This window comes from Paramormyrops kingsleyae, chromosome 6, assembly GCF_048594095.1.
Source record: "Paramormyrops kingsleyae isolate MSU_618 chromosome 6, PKINGS_0.4, whole genome shotgun sequence".
NCBI lineage: Eukaryota > Metazoa > Chordata > Actinopteri > Osteoglossiformes > Mormyridae > Paramormyrops > Paramormyrops kingsleyae.
In genome coordinates this window covers 381,597-402,390 of record NC_132802.1, presented here as the reverse complement: position 1 = coordinate 402,390, position 20,794 = coordinate 381,597, and the positions used below count along the sequence as shown (strand labels likewise).

Genomic DNA, 20,794 nt, shown 5'->3' with positions numbered 1-20,794 from the left:
AATTCAAACCCTACTAGGTGGCAATGTGACAGAGTACAAAATAAATAGTTGGATTAAGGCTAAAAAGAAGCATTTTGTGTTTTTCTGCAATTGTTTCTGGGTGTCAGCATCACAAAAAAATAATGACATACCAGTGCGAGCCCGCTCCTTTAAAAGGCCGTAATGTGCCAATGTGCATGAAATTTAATTTTACGATACGGATTTACTGATGCTCGCAGCATTTGAGCTCCTGTTGATTTTTTATTGTTTTAGATTGTAGCTGCAGCTTTTCTCCTTATTGCTTTAGATTGTAGCTGCAGCTTTGCTCCTTATTGCTTTAGATTGTAGCTGCAGCTTTGCTCCTTATTGCTTTAGATTGTAGCTGCAGCTTTGCTCCTTATTGCTTTAGATTGTGGCTGCAGCTTTGATCCTTATTGCTTTAGATTGTAGCTGCAGCTTTGCTCCTGCCCGGCTGCCTGGCCAGGCCCAGCAAGGCAGATGTTTGCTCGGAATCACTGAAGCCAGCTCTCACACAATCATGTTCACAGCAGAAGGCATAAGGATTTAAGTGGACATTTACACTTGCAGTGACATTGCATCATGACCTTTACCCATTTAAATTCTAGACACAAGTATCTCCTGGTCACAGTTACTATGGAGTTACTTTGTTGCCAAGTATTCAGTAGTATGTGGCATCTATCATGTGCAACCGCTCTGTCCTAGTTTTGCAATTTGATCCCTAGAGGCCTTTGAGTTCCTCAGCGTTATGGTGTTTGGCGGTTTATCTAGTGTCAGCCTCTTTGATTGCAGTGCATCACCCTCCACAAAATTCAGGCAGTTCTCCACCATATTCTACATGTGCGTCGAGGGGACCCTCACAGGCTGTGAGTGAAATGGGGAACAAGAGAGCAGCAAGCCCAGGGAACACTAGTTTTCAGAAGTGCAACATAGATAAGTTTGACAAGACAGCCTTTGCTTGGAGAACCACATGACCTGGGGAGGTCAGCAATGGAGCTGAACTTTATTTTAGTCCCTGTTCCCTGTCTTTAGGACAAATGCAAGAAAGGCAAAAAGTGGAGAGAGTATCATGACAAAAAAAGAAAAAAATGCATTTATCCTAAACAACAGAAAAATGTTATTTTAGATGGAAGTCACTGAGAAACAAAAAGAGATGCCCAAGCATATAGATACAGATTAACACCAGCAGGGACATATCCTGATAGAGGATGCCCTTTCTTCTTTTGCTAAATTTTTACATAGAGCAATTTGCACACATTTTGACTGCTAGGAGTTTATCAAACCAACTCAGGCTAAAGGCCTGATACAGCACCTGCATTAATGCTAAGACTTCAACCTGCAACATATGGCCCAGTGATGCAGTCCTGTAAATTGCGCGCTGATGTTTTGGGAAGAATGGCAGCTCTCTCCACGTCCTGCTGAGAAGTACGTCACTTGCATCACTTTTACTTTCATCGCAAAACTTGAGGGAGTTTTTTTGCCCTAAATACATCTTTCCTTATGCATATTTTAAAATTGAACTGCCCGTGCAATCTACTGTCAGAGAGCTGTGAGCTACAAAGAACAGAAATCGGCCTTGTGCTCTCCAGCTTTCTCCTGTGATCAGTATGCAGAATTATTCCTTGCTCATTACAGTTTCCAATTGTTTGTTTTCTTTGAGGCTCTCTGAAGGGCAGTTAAATTTCTTGTGCTCCACTCACTGCCCACAGGGACACGGGGCGACTCCCCAGTGTGGGAGGAACCTGCAGGGCCTTTCTCTGGCACGTCCTCCTGTTTGGCTGCCCAACCACATCTTCAGAGGCCATTCGGCACTGAGACAGTCCCTGCCTGTTCAGCTGCTGACCCACGGTGGCTCTGCTGAACCCCAGATTGGCTGCTGCTTCTGCACAGGGATGAAATAAGAGTAAGCAGCTGGTTTGGGTGGCAGGTAGACCATGACCCTGTTGCTCAGAAAGTCTGTCCTCCATGTTGGCTCTGGCTTATTTCCCCAGATACACTGTGCTCCAGGTACATGGCATCTTAGCTAGCCTATGCCCCTCCCCCGTCCTTCACAGGCCATGTGGTGGGAAGACTGAGGCTTATTCTGGCTGCTTCTCAGTTTCTGACAAAGTAACTCTGGATTTATGCATTTAACATTGTTTCAGAACTTGCTAAATATCCTGGAGCATATTACTCCTTTGGAGTGCAGTATCAAAAGTAAGCAGACATAAATGGCAAATCTGGAAGGATGGATGGTATCAGCATTTTAGAAGAATGTTAGTATATCAATGGTTTTTGCTATGGACCCAGACCCAGCATAGAAAGTAGGAAAACAGGCCACATTTCATCCAGACCTTAAAAACTGAACTTCCACTGCAGTTTCGCTCCTGTGGTCACCTCTGATTAATCACTTAACCTGAGAGGTTTAGTTATCTGAGTGAATGGGTGAAATTTTACACAGTGTAAGGACATTTCCATTTCCATTTTATAGCTAATGATGCAGGTCAATGAGAAAACAGATGCAGGTCAATGAGAAAACAGTGGCGCTTTGAAGGTCTGATAATGTTCCCCTGACATTGTTCACTGTGGTTTATTGTGGTTAAAGTGATGACATAGCTGTGCAGAGTTTTACAGGTACATAGTGAGGAGCGCAGTGTTCTATAGTGCTGTCAGTGAAGTATACAGTACCTAATAGCAGCCAATGCAGAGCCCACAGAGAGGAGCATGCTGGTGCAGTGTGCCTGCCATCCAAGCCGCAGTGAGCAGTACACAGCACCCAGGCCATAACACATGACAAGAGGGAACAAACTTGTTCTTGAAAAGAGTAGCTGAGGGAGATGGTTCTCCAGAGAAATGTGGGCTATGTAAATAATTCTTCTCAGTGTCAGCATTTTTCAAGTTAAGGGCAGCAGTATTTACAGTTTTTCTCAATTGCCTTGGAGCATTTCTCAAATGACAATTAACATTTGGAAAACAACAATGATAACTGTTGTAAAGTGTAAGTGAGTTGCTTTGTTGGTGATGGTGCAAGATGGCTTGTAAACACTCCACGATTTTGATCTTTTTGACTTTTTGCACACTGTTCTAAAGGACATGTGTGGCTGCAGTGATCCTTGTGAAGGTTAATAAAGAGCCAACCAAGAATTTCATCACGTCACTGAATTATTCATCAGCTGCTTCTAATGTGCCAGGGGTTGAGGAAGCCGTTGCTGCCTCTCCTCCCTGCCTCCCCTCCCTGCCTCCCCTCCCTGTCTCTCCCTGCCTCCCCTCCCTGTCTCTCCCTGCCTCCCCTCCCTGTCTCTCCCTGCCTCCCCCCCCTCTCTCTCTCCCAGCCTCCCCCCCCTCTCTCTCTCCCTGCCTCCCCTCCCTGGCTCTCCCTGCCTCCCCTCCGTGGCTCTCCCTGCCTCCCTTCTGTGGCTCTCCCTGCCTCCCCTCCGTGGCTCTCCCTGCCTCCCCTCCCTGGCTCTCCCTGCCTCCCCTCCCTGGCTCTCCCTGCCTCCCCTCCGTGGCTCTCCCTGCCTCCCCTCCCTGGCTCTCCCTGCCTCCCTTCTGTGGCTCTCCCTGCCTCCCCCCCCTCTCTCTCTCCCTGCCTCCCCCCCCTCTCTCTCCCTGCCTCCCCCCCCTCTCTCTCTCCCTGCCTCCCCCCCCTCTCTCTCTCCCTGCCTCCCCCCCCTCACTCTCTCCCTGCCTCCCCTCCCCTCTCTCTCTCCCTGCCTCCCCTCCCCTCTCTCTCTCCCTGCCTCCCCTCCCGTGACTCTCCCTGCCTCCCCTCCCGTGACTCTCCCTGCCTCCCCTCCGTGGCTCTCCCTGCCTCCCCTCCGTGGCTCTCCCTGCCTCCCCTCCGTGGCTCTCCCTGCCTCCCCTCCCTGGCTCTCACTGCCTCCCCCCCCTCTCTCTCTCCCTGCCTCCCCTCCCTGTCTCTCCCTGCCTCCCTTCCGTGGCCCCGCCTGGCTCCCCTCCCTGGCTCTCCCTGCCTCCCTTCCCTGGCTCTCCCTGCCTCCCGTCCGTGGCTCTCCCTGTCTCCCGTCCGTGGCTCTCCCTGCCTCCCCTCCGTGGCTCTCCCTGCCTCCCCTCCGTGGCTCCGCCTGGCTCCCCTCCCTGGCTCTCCCTGCCTCCCCTCCCTGGCTCTCCCGGCCTCCCCTCCGTGGCTCTCCCTGCCTCCCATCCCTGGCTCTCCCTGCCTCCCCTCCCTGGCTCCGCCTGCCTCCCCTCCCTGGCTCCGCCTGGCTCCCCTCCATAGCTCCCCCTGCCTCCCCTCCCTGGCTCCGCCTGGCTCCCCTCCATAGCTCCCCCTGCCTCCCCTCCCTGGTTCCGCCTGGCTCCCCTCCATAGCTCCACCTGGCTCCCCTCCATGGCTCCCCCTGCCTCCCTGGTGTCTCAGGGGGTGGACTGGGCTACTGACCTTCAAGAATGCCTTCACTGAGAAAAATATTACTCAGGTTGGCTGCAGATTGCAAAAGATCCAGTCCCGTTGGTTTGATCATCTCAAGTCAAGGCAGCAGTGGCCTGTCCATTGGTCCTTACTGTACATATGATAGTGTGCCATTGTCTTGTGCCTACAGCATCACACACTGGCTGGGGAGGGTAATTAAGTACCTAGCACCAGGCATAGAGGGAACTGAGTGCTCACGTGGTGTCTTCACTAGTGTAGGAAAACAGAACTAGCCTGGTTTGTTACGCTAAAGATTAAAAACAACTTTCGCCAGTTACCCTGGTAACCTTGGAACTTAAGAACTGATACCAGTTATGGTGGCAGGGGCTCTTTGGGTTGGGGACTGTGCACAGGCTCAGGCATCTTCAGCATTTGACAAGAGCAAGGAGCCCAGGCACCGCACACTTACACCACCCCAACCCACCGTGACCTTGGTGCAAGTCAAAATCAGGAAAACACCATGTTTTAAAGCAGGTGGATGGATAGATGGATGGATGGATGTACTTTCTTGTTCCCGGCTGATTCTTTGCGGTAATTCAGGAGCCAGTGTCGTACTGAAATACTGCATCTTCAGGTCTTGGGAGTGTTCTAGTTCTTCCAAAATTCTCCTGTTCTTCATTATTTTTAAATTCTCAAATATAAATGTGTCAAATGATATACACTAATTTCTTTGCACTGACCTGTCAAGTCAGTTTGACCAAAATTAATAATCCAATAGCATACAACAAATCCATCATCTTAAAAACTGGATAAAAATGTATCCAGTGTAGTGCTACAGTGAGCCTGGAGGCTGCCCACTGAAATGCAGGGCAGAGGTCTGGGGAAGACCCAGAATGGGATGCTTGTCTAAATAAGTAATGAATCTGTAACAAATGTAATGTGCCAAATAGAAAAGAAATCTAGCTGTAAATGCCGCTTTTTGATAATACTGAGCAAATTTATACAGTGATGACCTACTTATACCAAGCTTATGCTGACGAGCTTGAGGAGCATTTTTCTCTCTGCTAGTCCCGTGTTTCAGGTCCCTAAGGAAACAGCTGAGCTCCGGTGTTGAAATTTGCCATTCTGATTGAGGCCCAGGAGAGTGCTGTGGTTTACTCCTTGAATTTTGCTTATGTGAAATATAGCTGAAAAATAACAGAGGGTCAACCAATATTTTCCATCTCCTGGCGTCTTTGTTAGGGCCACCTAGTCAAACACTTAAACTCATGATTCGAATTTGCAGTTAATTGTCAAGACCAGCATTGCACTCTTGTTGGTCATCATTCCTTAAGAAGGACATTGTTGCCTTAGAAAAGGTGCAACGTAGGGCTACGAGAATGATTCCTGGTCTTAGAGGAATGTCTTATGAGGAGAGGTTAGCTGAGCTGAATCTGTTTAGCCTTGAGCAAAGGAGACTAAGGGGGGACATGATCCAGGTCTATAAGATTCTAACGGGTCTGGATGCTGTTCAGTCAAATGGCTACTTCAATATTAGTTTAAATACTAGAACTCGTGGCCATAAGTATAGCGGAAGCTAAAACCCTGGGTTCCTTTAAATCAGAGCTACTGTAGATAAGATTTTAACAACTGTGAGCTATTAGTTAAGTTCTCCCCAAACGAGCTTGATGGGCCGAATGGCCTCCTCTCCTTTGTAAATTTCTTATGTTCTTATATTCTTATGTTCTATGCTGGCACCTTGTACCTTGCATAAGTGGTTTGTTGGTTTTCATGCTTGAAACAGTGCAGGGAGGATTTAGACCTGAGGTTTTTCCAAAAATTGCTGGAAATGATTCTGTGAATCTGTTCTGCTGTGATGAAGGCAAGAGGTGGTTATTTTGATGAAACTTCATACTTAGGCACTCACATTCATTAAACTGCACTTACAACGCAGTAACAGTTACAGTAAATTGTCACATCACACTTCAAAACCTGTCAGTTACATTTGTTTTAAGCATTTCAAATATTGTCTTGTAATAAGTTCGAAAAGCAGTGTATCGGATATTTTTAAAAAAACCGGAGGGTGGAGGGTGGGCCCAAACCTCTGACCTGTAGCGTATGTACAGTATGTATGTGCGTGTGCATATATATAATGTATATTTGTGTATGTATATGTGTATTTCAGTTTTAAACTGTACCTGGTACTACAGCTGAATAGTGTCCTGGTTTATACATATACTATGTGGATGATTACACCTCAGATGTGTTGCTGATTTGCGATGGCCTCATTGAGTGGGGGGGCCAGGCGGCAGGCTGCATGGTGGGAAAAGGATCTCATTTATTTTTGGGAAGAAGATCTTTCTGATTGTGGATATTTGGCCAAGCAGAGATGAAGGTAGTTCCCATCATACCATGTCACCTTTTTTTTCTTGCAGCCAGTGGATGTAATTAAGTTTAAACTTATATAGACTTCAGGAAATATAGAATTTGATGTATTTGGCTATACTCTTGAAACGGGAGTCTTTGGCATCCCAGCAGGAATACTGTATATCCTACCTGGAATTTGTGGTTGCATTAAGACCTGGATAAGCAGATTCATTGTGTTGACTCGGTACAGGTTGTTGTAGCAGATGGAATCAGTGGGGGCGAGTTCTAAGTCAAAGGTCATGACTTCTTCTGCTTGTAATGATTTCACCATTTCCCAGGCGGGGGTTTATAACGGCAGGACAACAGAGGATTGTGGATAACAGCTGTACTATTTTGGCCGGATATAATCAAAAGCTCTGACAGTAAGAGGTCTTCTGTACTCTGCTAATGTGGTGATTTGCCTTTCAGAGGTATTCCTGGGAAGAAGTGTGGCACCATCATCCTCACAGCAGAAGAGCTGGACAACTGCAGAGTGAGTATCATGTACCGTGTGTGTATATCTATTTGTGTGTGCGTGTGTGTGTGTATCTGTTTGAGTGTGTGTGCGCACGTGTGTGTCTGTGGGGCAGAAGCCCTTCTTGTTCCCCATGCAAATTTTCATAATTTGCAGGAAAGTGTATTTTTTTGGTGTTAGGGAGTCTGTCAATTTGTTTTGTTTTTTTCACAATGTACAAGTAATGCATATATTATAAACTAAAATATGAATGTTTATGTGCTTGTGTGTCTATAAGAAACAGAGCCAAATGGTATGTGTGTGCATGTGCGCGCCTGTATGTGTGCCTGGGTGTGCGTACGTGTGTGTGTGTGTGTGTGTGTGTGTGTGTACGTATGTGTGCTTGGGTGTACATATGTGTGTGTACATATGTGTGCCTGGGTGTATGTACGTATGTGTGTGTGTGTGTGTGTGTGTGTGTGTGTACGTGTACGTATGTGTGTGTGTGTACGTGTGTACGTATGTGTGCTTGGGTGTACATATGTGTGTGTACATATGTGTGCCTGGGTGTACGTACGTATGTGTGTGTGTGTGTATGTGTGTACGTGTGTGTGTGTATGTGTGTACGTATGTGTGCCTGGGTGTGCGTATGTACGTGTGTGTGTGTGTGTGTGTGTGTACGTATGTGTGCTTAGGTGTACATATGTGTGTGTACGTTTGTGTGCTTGGGTGTACATATGTGTGTGTACGTTTGTGTGCTTGGGTGTGCGTACGTACGTGTGTGTGTGTGTGTGTGTGTGTGTGTGTGTGTGTGTGTACAGTACGTTTGTGTGCTCGGGTGTACATATGTGTGTGTACGTTTGTGTGCTTGGGTGTACATATGTGTGTGTACATATGTGTGCCTGGGTGTGCGTACGTACGTGTGTGTGTGTACGTGTGTACGTATGTGTGCTTGGGTGTACATATGTGTGTGTACGTATGTGTGCCTGGGTGTGCGTACATTTGCGTGTGTGTGTGTGTTCACAAACACTGACACACTGCTGGCCTGGCAGAGACTCAGGCCTTTCTGGGCTATTCCCCAAGCAGCCACTATGATTATTTGAATGGGGCTGTAATCTGTTGGGCATTAACGGTGCTCGTTAGTCAGAGCCAGCACCGAACCACGGGAACTGGCTCAGAGGAGAAGGGGACCCCTGGACCTTTTAATATTCTCCCCCAGATAGCTGCCCACTGGGAGGGAGGGATGTGCTGAGCAGGGATGGACTGGCATCAGCAAGGGGGCGCCCTTGGTATATTTTGCTGCTGACCATTCCAAATTTCTCGAGGACATTTCCGTGTGAAGCAGAAGCGAGGCTAGCAGCTAGCATAGCATAGTTTCAGTAATGCTAAAGGCTTGCTGTATGTGACCTGAAGGCTGCCCGTTCAGATAGCTGAGGTAAAACAAATGGTTCTTTATGACAGATAGCAAATTCATCGGACATGTGGATTGGAGGATTGAGCAGGCCGATTTTATAGGAACAATTGGGATGTGTCTGAAATGCTAAATGAGCAACATACAAATCCAAGGGTACTTTATAAATAAAACAAGCAAATCGTAAAGCCATGATTGCCAGAACACTACTTCTGATTTCTCCATTTTTTAAATGTACACTGAAAACTTGCTTTAGAAAAATTACAGTTACCATTCTGCAAAGTCTTTTTAGTAATCATCTGCCTGGATATCCAAATGTCTCAAGCAGACCTCTCTTTGTGGATGTGGGGTCCCCTTTCATCATAGCCTTAAGCCTAATTCTCTGAACTTGTCACACTAATAGAACTTTATGAATGACAAGGGTGACGGTAAATGGTTCAGTCAATTGTCATGACAGTTTGTATGCGATAGAATGAGGTCCTTCAATAGTCTGCATGAGATGGAGGATCCTATTGCCTGAGCTGCTTAGCTGGAGGCTCGGGATACGGCAGTATTTCCAGGTGTAGTGTCGCAAGGTGTCGTGTACCTGGGTGTCATGTTATTGGGAGTAGCATTTCAGGGTGTCGTATTGCCAAGTTTCGCATTGCAGGGTGTTGTGTTGCCAGGTGTAGTGTCGCAAGGTGTCGTGTGCAGTACCTGGGTGTCATGTTACTAGGAGTAGCATTTCAGGGTGTCGTATTGCCAAGTTTCGCATTGCAGGGTGTTGTGTTGCCAGGTGTTGCATTGCTGGGTGTAGTATTGCAGGATGTTGTGTTGCCAGGTGTTGCATTGCTGGGTGTAGTATTGCAGGGTATAGTATTGCAGGGTGTTGTGTTGCCAGGTGTAGCATTGCAGGGTATCGCATTGCTGGGTGTAGTATTTCAGGGTGTCGTGTTGCCGAGTTTCACATTGATGGGTGTAGTGTTGCAGGGTGTCCTGTTGGCGAATCTCGCGTTGCCGGGTGTTGTGTTGCCTGGTGTAACATTGCAGGGTATTGCATTGCTGGGTATCGCATGGCTGGGTGTAGTATTGTAGGGTTTTGTGTTGCCGGATGTCGCATAGAAGAGTGTAGTGTTGCTGTGTGTAGCCTTGCAGGGTGTCGTATTGCAAGGTGTCACATTGCCAAGTGTAGCAGTGCTGGGTGTCATGTTGTCAGGTGTTGTGCTGCAGTCCTCCTCATTACAATGACAAATGCATTGTCGCTCTGTGACTGGCCTGTGGATGCGGCCCCTCCGCTGCATCAAAGGCAGACATTTCAGCTGCTTTGTTGCCCCTCTCCGTGTTTTGCACACGAAGGTGTCGGTAGCCTTTCATCATTGTCTCACAAAGACACGTGGAGGTTTCGCTGAATATTCAGCAGCTGCTTGTCCTGGCCTGTCTAATTGCCCCAATGCCTCGTCATTGTCAGCCTGCAGCTATTCATGGCTTTGTTCCTCCTAACATTAAAGCAGCAGGTGTTGGTTGGTTCCTTAATATGGGAAACTCCTCCCACATTCTCCCCTCCGTTTCCTGTTTGTATGCTACTCCCATCTCAAATGTTGGTCTCATGGAGTCAATGGATTTTAAACCACTAGGGTGAATCACAGAGAATCCAGTGGCAGTGACCTTGCAGTGGCCTCCTGCCTCTCCTGGGTCCACAGGGATTGTGGATCTCTTCTTCTGCTGGGAATGGTGGGAAAGCTGGGTTCACTGACCTGCCTCAGAATATCCACTAAAGCAACCAATAAATATCTTTATTTATGCCATACGAACAGGCATGTACACGGAGTGTCAGTGCTTCAGGTGCACCTCCCTAATACGGCATTTCACCCCCTATTCTCCAGAGAACAATCTCGGTTTGTCAGCATGGACTCAGCAAGGCACCAGGAGTGTTCCATGCTGACTCCAGTCTCCCACGCAGACATTTGTGTGCAGTTGATTTCGAGAGGTGGTACATTCCATATATAGATGCTGTCAAACTTGAAAAACCCAGCTTTCATCAGACTTTACCTTGTCAGTTTATTTTAAGTAACGAACAGACATGCCTAATGTTTTGTAAACTTAGTGCATGTTCTAGGATTTCACAAAATGACACACATTCACATTTCAGCAAACATGCTTGTCTGTTACTGCGGGGCCTTGAGCAAGGCTCTTAACCCCCAGCTCATATCACATATATGTGACATGAGTATGGAGCAACAAAAATTAATCCCAGTCTGTCATTTGTGACATGCGTACTAAGCAACAGAAGTTAATCCTGGCCTATCGTATGTGATTTGAGTACGGAGCAATTAATTCATTAGACAGAAATACTGATGATAGCAATGTGGGTGAGCTAATGTGGAAAACTTGAGACAGCACTTTGATTTTCCTTTTTGGATTTTAGAAAACTTATTTCAATAGTTGGAAGTTAATTTCAGGAGGATGCACTGAGGAAAACAGAGAGCACCAGATTCCCAGCAAAGTGATGTCTGCCTTAGAAATGCAAGAGGAAAAGTGACAATGGTCACAATGGTAGTTATTATATTGTTATATATTTGCCAATTCAATATGTATCACAATTTTTTTTTACAGATTTTGCTGAAATTCCGTTTGGAATGCACAATGAAACAAATGAATTTCTTGACACGGGTGAAACAAATTCACAAATGAATGTTCACCTTGGAAGACATTATGGTAATTGTGGTTTTGAGTTGGTTACAGCTAGTGCTAGAGAGCTCAAAGACCATAACACATGATTTAAATCAGTAGTTTGGGACGGGGGTGTAGCTAGAAATTCTGGGCCCCCTGACAAAATGTCACCTTGTGCCCCTCGCATTGCACAATAATTTAATGTACTGTACTCAAGGCTCCCGGTAAAGTGCTGGGCCCCCTGAATCTTCCAAGGTATCCATGCCCCTACTACACCCCTGGATTGGGAACATTTTGGCTTCCCAATAAATGATGCCCATATTACAGAGTAGTTCATAAGACTAAGAATGTCTGTTGGCTGAGTTATGTTCCAGATATATTTCTGGAAACGCCTATAACACGCTAACTCATCTTAGACGACATCATCTGAGTGTGTGCTTTTGCCAGGAAATTCAGTCCAGGCTAAAAAATAAGACTAATGCTTAGTTCATACTGCACAATTTTAGCCCCAGTTTTCCACTTGCCGAAAGTTGTTAGCAGTTACTAGCAAAGTCCCAGGTTGGAGACAGATTGATGCTTGAGCGCTATCAGTTCAAAGACGCGACTGGACGATCGCTGATGATCGCAGATGCCCGTCAGATACTGTACTTAGCAGACTAAATATATGGAACTCCAAATCCTGTAGTGTGAAAAGGGCTCCGACTGGCAGTGAGTGTGGTGACACGTGTGTGTGTGTGTGTATGTGTCAAGTCATAGGGTGATGTGCAACCTGAGGGAGGAGTTTAAAAAAGGTGTAAATAGTTCAGTTTGTTTAGAAACTGTTCTTAGTGTTCAGGGAAGAGTTATAGAGATGTCAGTGAAAGTTTACATTTCACACACTACCGGTTAGTTGTGGCTTTAAATTGAGATGGTGCAGGAAAAGTCTCTGCACACACTTACTCATTCATAACAGCACCATGCCAGCCTTGCACATGTCAGTCCCATAAAATCAGGCCATGCGCAAATATACCATACCATACCACCTTTATTTATAAAGCACTTTAAAACAACCACACAGGACCAAAGTGCTATACAGAGAATTTACAATGAAACAATTAGAATTAGGTAAATAGTTCATAAAATAAGCGCATATACAAAATAAGATGATATACCATCAAATAAAATAAACTAAAATCAACATCGCACAAGGGATCGAAAGCCAAAAGAAAAGAGATGGGTTTTTATATATTAGCAGTACAAAATGTGAGTGACATAGCTTCAGTAACCTATGTTTAAATTGATGTCTAGAAATCGTTTTTTGTTTAACTCTCACAGCAATATTAAAATCGCCGCCTTGAAAAATCGCAGTTTGTAACAGAATTGCCCCCCCTCACTCCTTGTGGGTACTGTTTGTGAACTCTGGGTTTAAAGAGCAGCTTTGGGGGCTCCTATTCTCCCTTTCTTGTTATCCACGGTGAGGTTTGCTTTAAGCTTTTTATTATCTGCCCAAAATATCTGAAGTGCATGATTCAGTAAGTGCTATATAGTCAAATTAACCTTTTCATTTCTTTTTTTTAATGCGTTTGCCAACCAAGCTGTGAAAAGGAGCCTGATTTATGTGTGTAACATGACTGGAAAGTCTTACAAGTTCACACTTGTCCAAATGTCCTTTCTACACAACTGTTGCTGCACTTAGTGCATTACTTGTAATAATGATGCTTTTAAAGTACAGTTAGTGAGACCTGTCAGTGGCATTAGTGGCCATGGTGAAATCCCTTCACAAGTCCTAAGTCAATTTTTTCTCTTAGCCCAGGGTCAAGCAATCCCCTTTATTTTGGGTTTTTTTCTATTGATTTATCTGTTACATTATTAGTCCTGAGCTTAACTGAACATAAAAAAAAAAATTAAGTCCAATTAAAAGGAGTGAATTTATCCAGTAGGGTGGATGTTAGTCTTTAAGCCATTGTTATGTCCAAACTCCAGACGCGTTTTACTTCAAAGTCCTTAAACTGCTTACTGTTTATCCAAAGTTTCTAAACCCAGCTCTAATTTTGAAATCCAGATGTTGCGGTTCTCTGCCTCTCTGTAGCGTAAAACAGCGGCATCCCCACCCAGAGTGTCAGACTGCCAGGCAAACCTGGCCTCTGATGTGCCTGATGCCCTCATCTCTGCTACTGAAGTGACTGGAGACCCAGTGAGGTGTCAGAAAGGCATTCTGAGTGCTGAGATCTGTTCCCGGGGTGGGGGCTGCCTTTGTTTTTCCCCCCTTTGCTGATTTTGGTTCTTATCCATGCCCACAGCTGTCGCCGTTATCTGCGTCATTGCATTTGCTGACAGCAATACCTGGCTGTCCCAAAGGTTTGGAAATGGCCTCACATTGCAGATCCAAATGTCCTTGGGGTGAAAAACATGGACCCTGTACCCTCATTGTAGACAAAAATGGGCCATACTTTCAGATGGGATCCTAAGCCTGTGAGGTATGGGTCTTTGGAGGTATTCACGTTCTCCCAGCTTCCAGAAGGGGAAATTGGTTCCCTCCAGAGACCTCAGCAGTCGCCAGTATGTCTCCAAAGAGCTGCTGCAGGCATTTCAGCTTTATGGAATTCTGCTGCGAAGAGCGGCTTGTACTGCGTCTGTGGCAGACTGCAGGATAGGACAAGTGTAACCATTAGAATCAAGGCTTCATTGACAGCGTTTCCCTAATATAGCAGCACTTGATTACATGTGATTAAATCAGAAGTACATTGAGTGTGGGCTGTTTTAAAATTAGGGACGAGTCGTTCGATTCTAACCGCTTTCTTAAAAAGTCCGCTGTCACTTTCTGCCACTTTTAAAAGGTCCAAGCAGTGACAGTCAGGAGCTTGACGTCTCACTGAGAGGCAAGTAGGTCCATAATTTGCACAATGTTTCTATCCAGTTTCACGGAGCTTTAAAAAAGAAAATCAGAGAGGACAATACGTGGGTTTCTGGGCCGCCCCTTACATTATTCGCTCAGTCCTGCCTGATGCCTGCACTGCTTCTTCATTCTGTTTTTCTGTTTTTTTATTTTTTTTTATCCCCAGTGATGATATATATGGAAGCTGCAGGGATAATCCCCTTTCTGTCCCCTCATACACCCCCCCACCCTGCAGGACTGTGCCACCATGCAGTTCTGTGCCAACAAGCTGGATAAGAAGGACTTTTTCGGCAAGTCGGATCCATTCATGGTGTTCTACAGGAGCAATGAGGATGGAACGTGAGTCAGACGGTGGCAAGAGTGAGATGTGAGGATGTGAGGGAGGCAGGAGACACATGGCAGATGTGCACACATCTGACACACAGACACAGATACACCCACAGGGGACATAATATTTGTATTATTATTTGGTCACTCGTGTCACATGTGATCATGTGGGAGATGGGCACATGTCAGGGACTGAAACGCAAAGACAGAAACACCCACATAGTATTTATAATATCATTATTTGGTCATTTCAAATGTGACTCAATTTTTTTTTTTAGTTTTCCCAAAATAACCGTATAACTTTCTTTGTTCTTTCTCAAGAATGCAAACAGCTTGCACCTTAATGTACTACCTTCCAGTTATGGGCATTGCAGTAGCGGCATAGCGGAATGTGTCTATGCAAGCACCTGTGGCCCTCTCTGTGATCGCAGCCGCGATGCTGGCCTCCAGCCAGTGACCTTGTGTGACCTGGGATTGCGTGTCTTGTGAAAGTGACCGCAGGCTGGCTGCTGGCTCCACCTCTGCCCATATGTCACTTCCTGCTACCTGTATCACACAGCCCTCACACAGCCCTGCTGAGATGTCAAGCCTCAGAAAATATCAGCCCCCGCCTTGTTTTCAGGGTTCTGACATGGAGATAGAGACAGCTCTTGCATTCAACATGACAGTGCCTCTAGTTCATCCATTTTGCCTGTGTTTGTGCTGGATTTCCCTGACAGCCAGGTTGCAATGTGGCTCAGAGGCTCTGTAACCTCACGCCTTCAGCGGTGTGGGTTGTCCCGGCTTTGTGTCTGTGCTGCTCCCCATGTTTTTTTGTGTTTACTCTGGGTTTGCTGATTTTCTCCCACAGTCCAAAGACACGTGTTTGTATTTCCTGGCTTGTGCCTTATGCTTCCATAAAGAGGCTCTATGTGCCATATCAGATAATCTTCAGCATGTTTTAATGGCTGTCTGTGACTTAGCACTGTCACTGCGACCATGTTTTCTATATATAGGTTCACCATCTGTAGCTTAGTGCTGTGTCACTGCAACCATGCTTTCTGTATACAGGTTCACCATCTGTGACTTAGCACTGTGTCACTGTGACCATGCTTTCTGTATACAGGTTCACCATCTGTAGCTTAGTGCTGTGTCACTGCAACCATGCTTTCTGTATACAGGTTCACCATCTGTGACTTAGCACTGTGTCACTGTGACCATGCTTTCTGTATACAGGTTCACCATCTGTAGCTTAGTGCTATGTCACTGCAACCAAGCTTTCTGTATATAGGTTCACTGTCTGTGACTTAGCACTGTGTCACTGTGACCATGCTTTCTGTGTACAGGATCACTGTCTGTGACTTAGAGCCGTGTCACCAAAACTATGCTTTGTGTATACAGGATCACCGTCTGTGACTTAGCACTGTCACTGTGACCATGCTTTCTGTATACAGGTTCACCATCTGTAGCTTAGTGCTGTGTCACTGCAACCATGCTTTCTGTATACAGGTTCACCATCTGTGACTTAGCACTGTGTCACTGTGACCATGCTTTCTGTATACAGGTTCACCATCTGTAGCTTAGTGCTATGTCACTGCAACCATGCTTTCTGTATATAGGTTCACTGTCTGTGACTTAGCACTGTGTCACTGTGACCATGCTTTCTGTGTACAGGATCACTGTCTGTGACTTAGAGCCGTGTCACCAAAACTATGCTTTGTGTATACAGGATCACCGTCTGTGACTTAGCACTGTCACTGTGACCATGCTTTCTGTGTACAGGATCACTGTCTGCGACTTAGAGCCGTGTCACCAACACGATGCTTTGTGTATACAGGATCACCGTCTGTGACTTAGCACTGTGTCACTGTGACCACGCTTTCTGTGTACAGGATCACTGTCTGTGACTTAGAGCCGTGTCACCAACACTATGCTTTGTGTATACAGGATCACCGTCTGTGACTTAGCATTGTGTCACCATGACCATGCTTTCTGTATACAGGTTCACCATCTGCCATAAGACAGAGGTGGTGAAGACCACACTGAATCCAGTGTGGCAGCCGTTCTCCATCCCGGTGCGGGCGCTCTGCAATGGTGACTATGAAAGGTACTGTTACAATTTTTCTGTTTGCAGTTTCCATTTTGTTTTTCCAGAGTGATTTACATAGTAACAGTGGAATGTCACAATCGTTAACTCAATAAAGCTGGTTAAAGTACTGTACAGTCCATCTCCTTATCCATTTATTATATATGTATATAAAATACAGTTATGTATGAGATAATGGCATAAACTGTATGCAGTTTTCTTCTTGTGTGGTTTGTAATTGGATGGGTCTCATTCAATTTCATCATTTTTTATACATTTAAAAAGCCTGATTTTCACTTAAGTAATTCCTGACCTGACCTGCCCGGTATGGTCTGCTGCACTGCATCACCACACACACACGTACACACGTTTGTAATTATATCTTTGTAGGGGGAAAACTCTAATCACAACATGACGACTTTAACCCCTACCCAGCCCTAACCTTAACCATAAGTGACTAAACAAGATACGAGACTTTTGACATTTTTCACTTTTTTTGATTGCATTCACAGATCTTTGTTGGGACCTAACAAATGATCCCCACAATGTCAAAAGAGGTTTTTATTACATTGTGGGGGACATTTGGTATCTCAGTGACTGTATGGGTCTTACCCAGCCTGTCTCAGTGACTATGGATATTACCCAGCCTGTCTCAGTGACTGTATGGGTATTACCCCAGCCTGTCTCAGTGACTGTATGGGTATTACCCCAGCCTGTCTCAGTGACTGTATGGGTATTACCCCAGCCTGTCACAGTGACTGTATGGGTATTACCCCAGCCTGTCTGTGACTGTATGGGTATTACCCCAGCCTGTCTCAGTGACTATGGATATTACCCCAGCCTGTCTCAGTGAGTGTATGGGTATTACCCCAGCCTGTCTCAGTGACTATGGATATTACCCCAGCCTGTCTCAGTGAGTGTATGGGTATTACCCCAGCCTGTCTCAGTGACTATGGATATTACCCAGCCTGTCTCAGTGACTGTATGGGTATTACCCCAGCCTGTCTCAGTGAGTGTATGGGTATTACCCCAGCCTGTCTCAGTGACTGTATGGGTATTACCCCAGCCTTTCGTGACTTTTAAGCCATAACTGTAACAATCTTGGCCATTTGTTAGCTAACCTGGGCAGTCTTACACCTCTGCTGTCCAAGTGGCCCTCATCTTCCATAGATAAGAGAGAGCACACAGTACTTGTGGAGATAAAATAGGGCCTCCTCAGTTTGGGGGATGGATGGACAAATGTGAACCATGAGCATGTAATTAGGGCGTTTTCCATGGCACCAGGTACCGTACATTTCATACAGAATTTTTAATGCTTCCGCTTTTCCATTGGCTCCAAAGTACCAAACCAGCTGGGGTACTTTTTTGGTACTGCGGTACTTTGGGATGGACTTTGCACACAATTTCATTTAGTTATGCAATTACCCTGCCTCTGAAACAGAATACAACTGCCATCTTGAAAAATGAACTTGGAGATTGATATGGGTGAGGTGAGAACAGACATGGGGGGTGATATAACAGACATGAGGGGTGATGTGGGTAGAGTGAAAAGAGACACGAGGGTGATATGAATGGAGTGAGAACAGACATGGGGTGATATGGGTGGGGTGAGAACAGACATGCGGGTGATATGGGTGGAGTTAGAACAGACCCCGGGGGTGATATGGGTGGGGTGAGAACAGACATGAGGGTTATATGGGTGGGGTGAGAACAGAAACGGGGATGATATGGGTGGGGTGAGAACAGACATGCGGGTGATATGGGTGGAGTTAGAACAGACCCCGGGGGTGATATGGGTGGAGTTAGAACAGACCCCGGGGGTGATATGGGTGGGGTGAGAACAGAAACGGGGATGATATGGGTGGGGTGAGACCAGACAGGGGGAGTGATATGGGTGGAGTGAGACCAGACGGGGGGTGATACGTACAGTTGCATACAGTTATAAAATACAGTTCTCTGGGGCTGTTGTTGTATGCCAGAGTTGGTGTTTTCTTACCAGAAATGAAATGTTTTTTTTATATTTTTGGAATACAATTTATTAATTTTTTACAATTTATTTGGGTCCCTTAAAACTTATTTAAGCAGAACCTCCCAAACCATCGGTATTGGTGTCAGTTTTCAAAATAATCTGCTATCGGCCAGAAATTTCCTTATCGGTGCGTCACTAGTTATATCATGAACATTCACAGCTGTGCGTTTCACCAGTGCAGTTCCTGTAGGTTCGTCTTGGGATTGGAACCTGGAACCCAGTTTAACACTAGAACCCTCCCCCCCCCCCACCCACCGTCCTGTGTCTCTGTGCAGACAGCAGCACTGTGCTGCATCCCAAGGCCTGTTCCACGTCACAGACTGGCTGAGGGTCGTCTCCCTGTCACAACACATTGCCCCTCTGAGCTAGGTCAGTGGTCAAGGTCCAATCTGTCTGGCTAACATGGTGTGACAGATGCCAAGAGGGCAGAAAGCCAGCAGCGGTGTGGATTGTGCTTACGTAGTGGTCCTAATATAGTTAGGGTGCCGTGACATGTGGTTTCCAAGGTGGGTGCAGAGTACAATCAGAACTTATGTTAGTTTGGTTTGGAGGTTCACAGTCAGGGTATGTGGTAACTCCTAGTGTGAGTGTCAGTCGGGTATGGCTAGTGGTTGGACTGTATGTACATGGTAAAAGTACACCGAATGATCAGGGCGAGTCACTGACATTCAGTGTTCAACTCTGGAGTTTGTTTCCCAAAGTTTTATAATTTTTTTTGCTGTGGTCCTTGACTGTTGCCTACAGCGGATATCAGGTTGGGCAGGAGTGAACGGTTTCTGTAACCATAATTGTCCTGTCCTCAGGGTGTCCATTACATTTCTAAATCACAGCTAATCAGCACAGCGATTTGCAGTGTGCCCAGGAGAGGTCAAGCACATAGTGACTGCTGGGCCCAGATCTTCCACAGCCTGTATTTACATATGGAGGGCTCCCGGTGTGCTCAGTGAGCCCCACTGTGTCGGCATGAGTGCTTCAGATTTGTCTCAATGTCTCTCCAGCCCCCACATGGGGGGCAGCAGGGGCTGGCAAAGGTGCACCCATCCAAGGATAATGCACTAAAAGGACCATGTTACAAAAGGAATGTGCCTCGCTTGAAGCAGGGGGCGGCTTCTCAAGCTCTCTGGCTGATGGCTAAATAGCAGTTGCTAACTTTAGAACTGGAAGACTGTATCATTGGAATGCCGCCCCTCCCTCAAAGACCCCCAGTTTCACTTATCTCCATGTGGAATTACAAGCCTCACTGGCAGTGAGTCTAAGCCTGCCACGGGCAACTCTCTGTTTCTGCTTCCCGTTATGCATCAAAGGCCATGTCATCTTAGCATCTGCCTCTGTATTTAGTCCCCATGGCCTCTCCTAATCCCCAGAGCCGAAGCTCACATCTCTTTCTTTAGTTAAACATTATCCTTTATGTTTTCCTTTCAGAATCTTCGGAAGATCTGAAGTCTGCATAATAAATGGACAGATGTTACTTAGTGGAATATACATGATTGTTTTGTGTCTGTCATAGCCCATGTTTTGACATCTTTTCTGCATCCAGCTAAGAGGAGACTTCTGACTCTGTTAAGGAGAAGTGGGATTTATTAATAATCCCAGTACCCCAGGGACTTAGCCATTGTTTGACATTCTACCGGCCAAGGACTGTGCTGAAGGGGCACAAGGCCAAATCAGGGTGAATTATTTTCTTTCTATCATATTCAGGAACACAGTGCTGATTGTATGGTGGTGACACAGTAATGGGCAGATCCTAATTAAAATGATTAGTTGCTTCATTGCTAATTTTTCCCAAGGCATAACATTCGACAAACTTCAATACAGGACTACCTGCTAGATGTAGATTATGAGCTAAATTAAAAGTAGCCTAACTAGCCTGTATACTGGGCTTATCTCAGCTGAAAGCCTTGGATTTTTATTGCAATAATCATATAACAAAGCTAGTTATACAGTCGTAGAATTGTTTATCAAAAAGCACTGTTCTTGAGTGGAAAACTTCCTACAAACACTGTACAAAACATTGTTCTGTATTATTCTTCCTGATTGTGCATTAAACTGACAGAACAGCCTGATCTCTGGCCCTGATGGTTCCCTGCAACAGAAAACTGCTGCGGACAAAACCGGATTGGCTTGTATGACAGCAGGCGGTACTGTGTAAGAGAGTCCCATGCCATCCTGACTTGGCAGGGATCCTGGTGGGAATTCAGCATAGCGCCTATTTCATCCTTTCCAGACTAAGTCTGCCAGAAACAATCGGTCA

At 45.8% G+C, this 20,794-nt stretch overlaps 1 protein-coding gene across 3 annotated transcripts in view; it reads left to right on the top strand.

Annotated features, from left to right (window-relative positions):
• The window catches only part of LOC111836000 (copine-5-like), a 117,719-nt gene that overhangs the window by 55,283 nt on the left and 41,642 nt on the right, over positions 1-20,794 (top strand). For all 3 annotated transcript variants that reach the window (XM_072713277.1, XM_072713278.1, XM_072713276.1), the window contains 3 exons: positions 7,163-7,226; positions 14,358-14,461; positions 16,431-16,535. In XM_072713277.1, the coding sequence (XP_072569378.1) occupies positions 7,163-7,226; positions 14,358-14,461; positions 16,431-16,535 (273 nt within the window). The remainder of the gene's footprint in view (positions 1-7,162; positions 7,227-14,357; positions 14,462-16,430; positions 16,536-20,794) is intronic.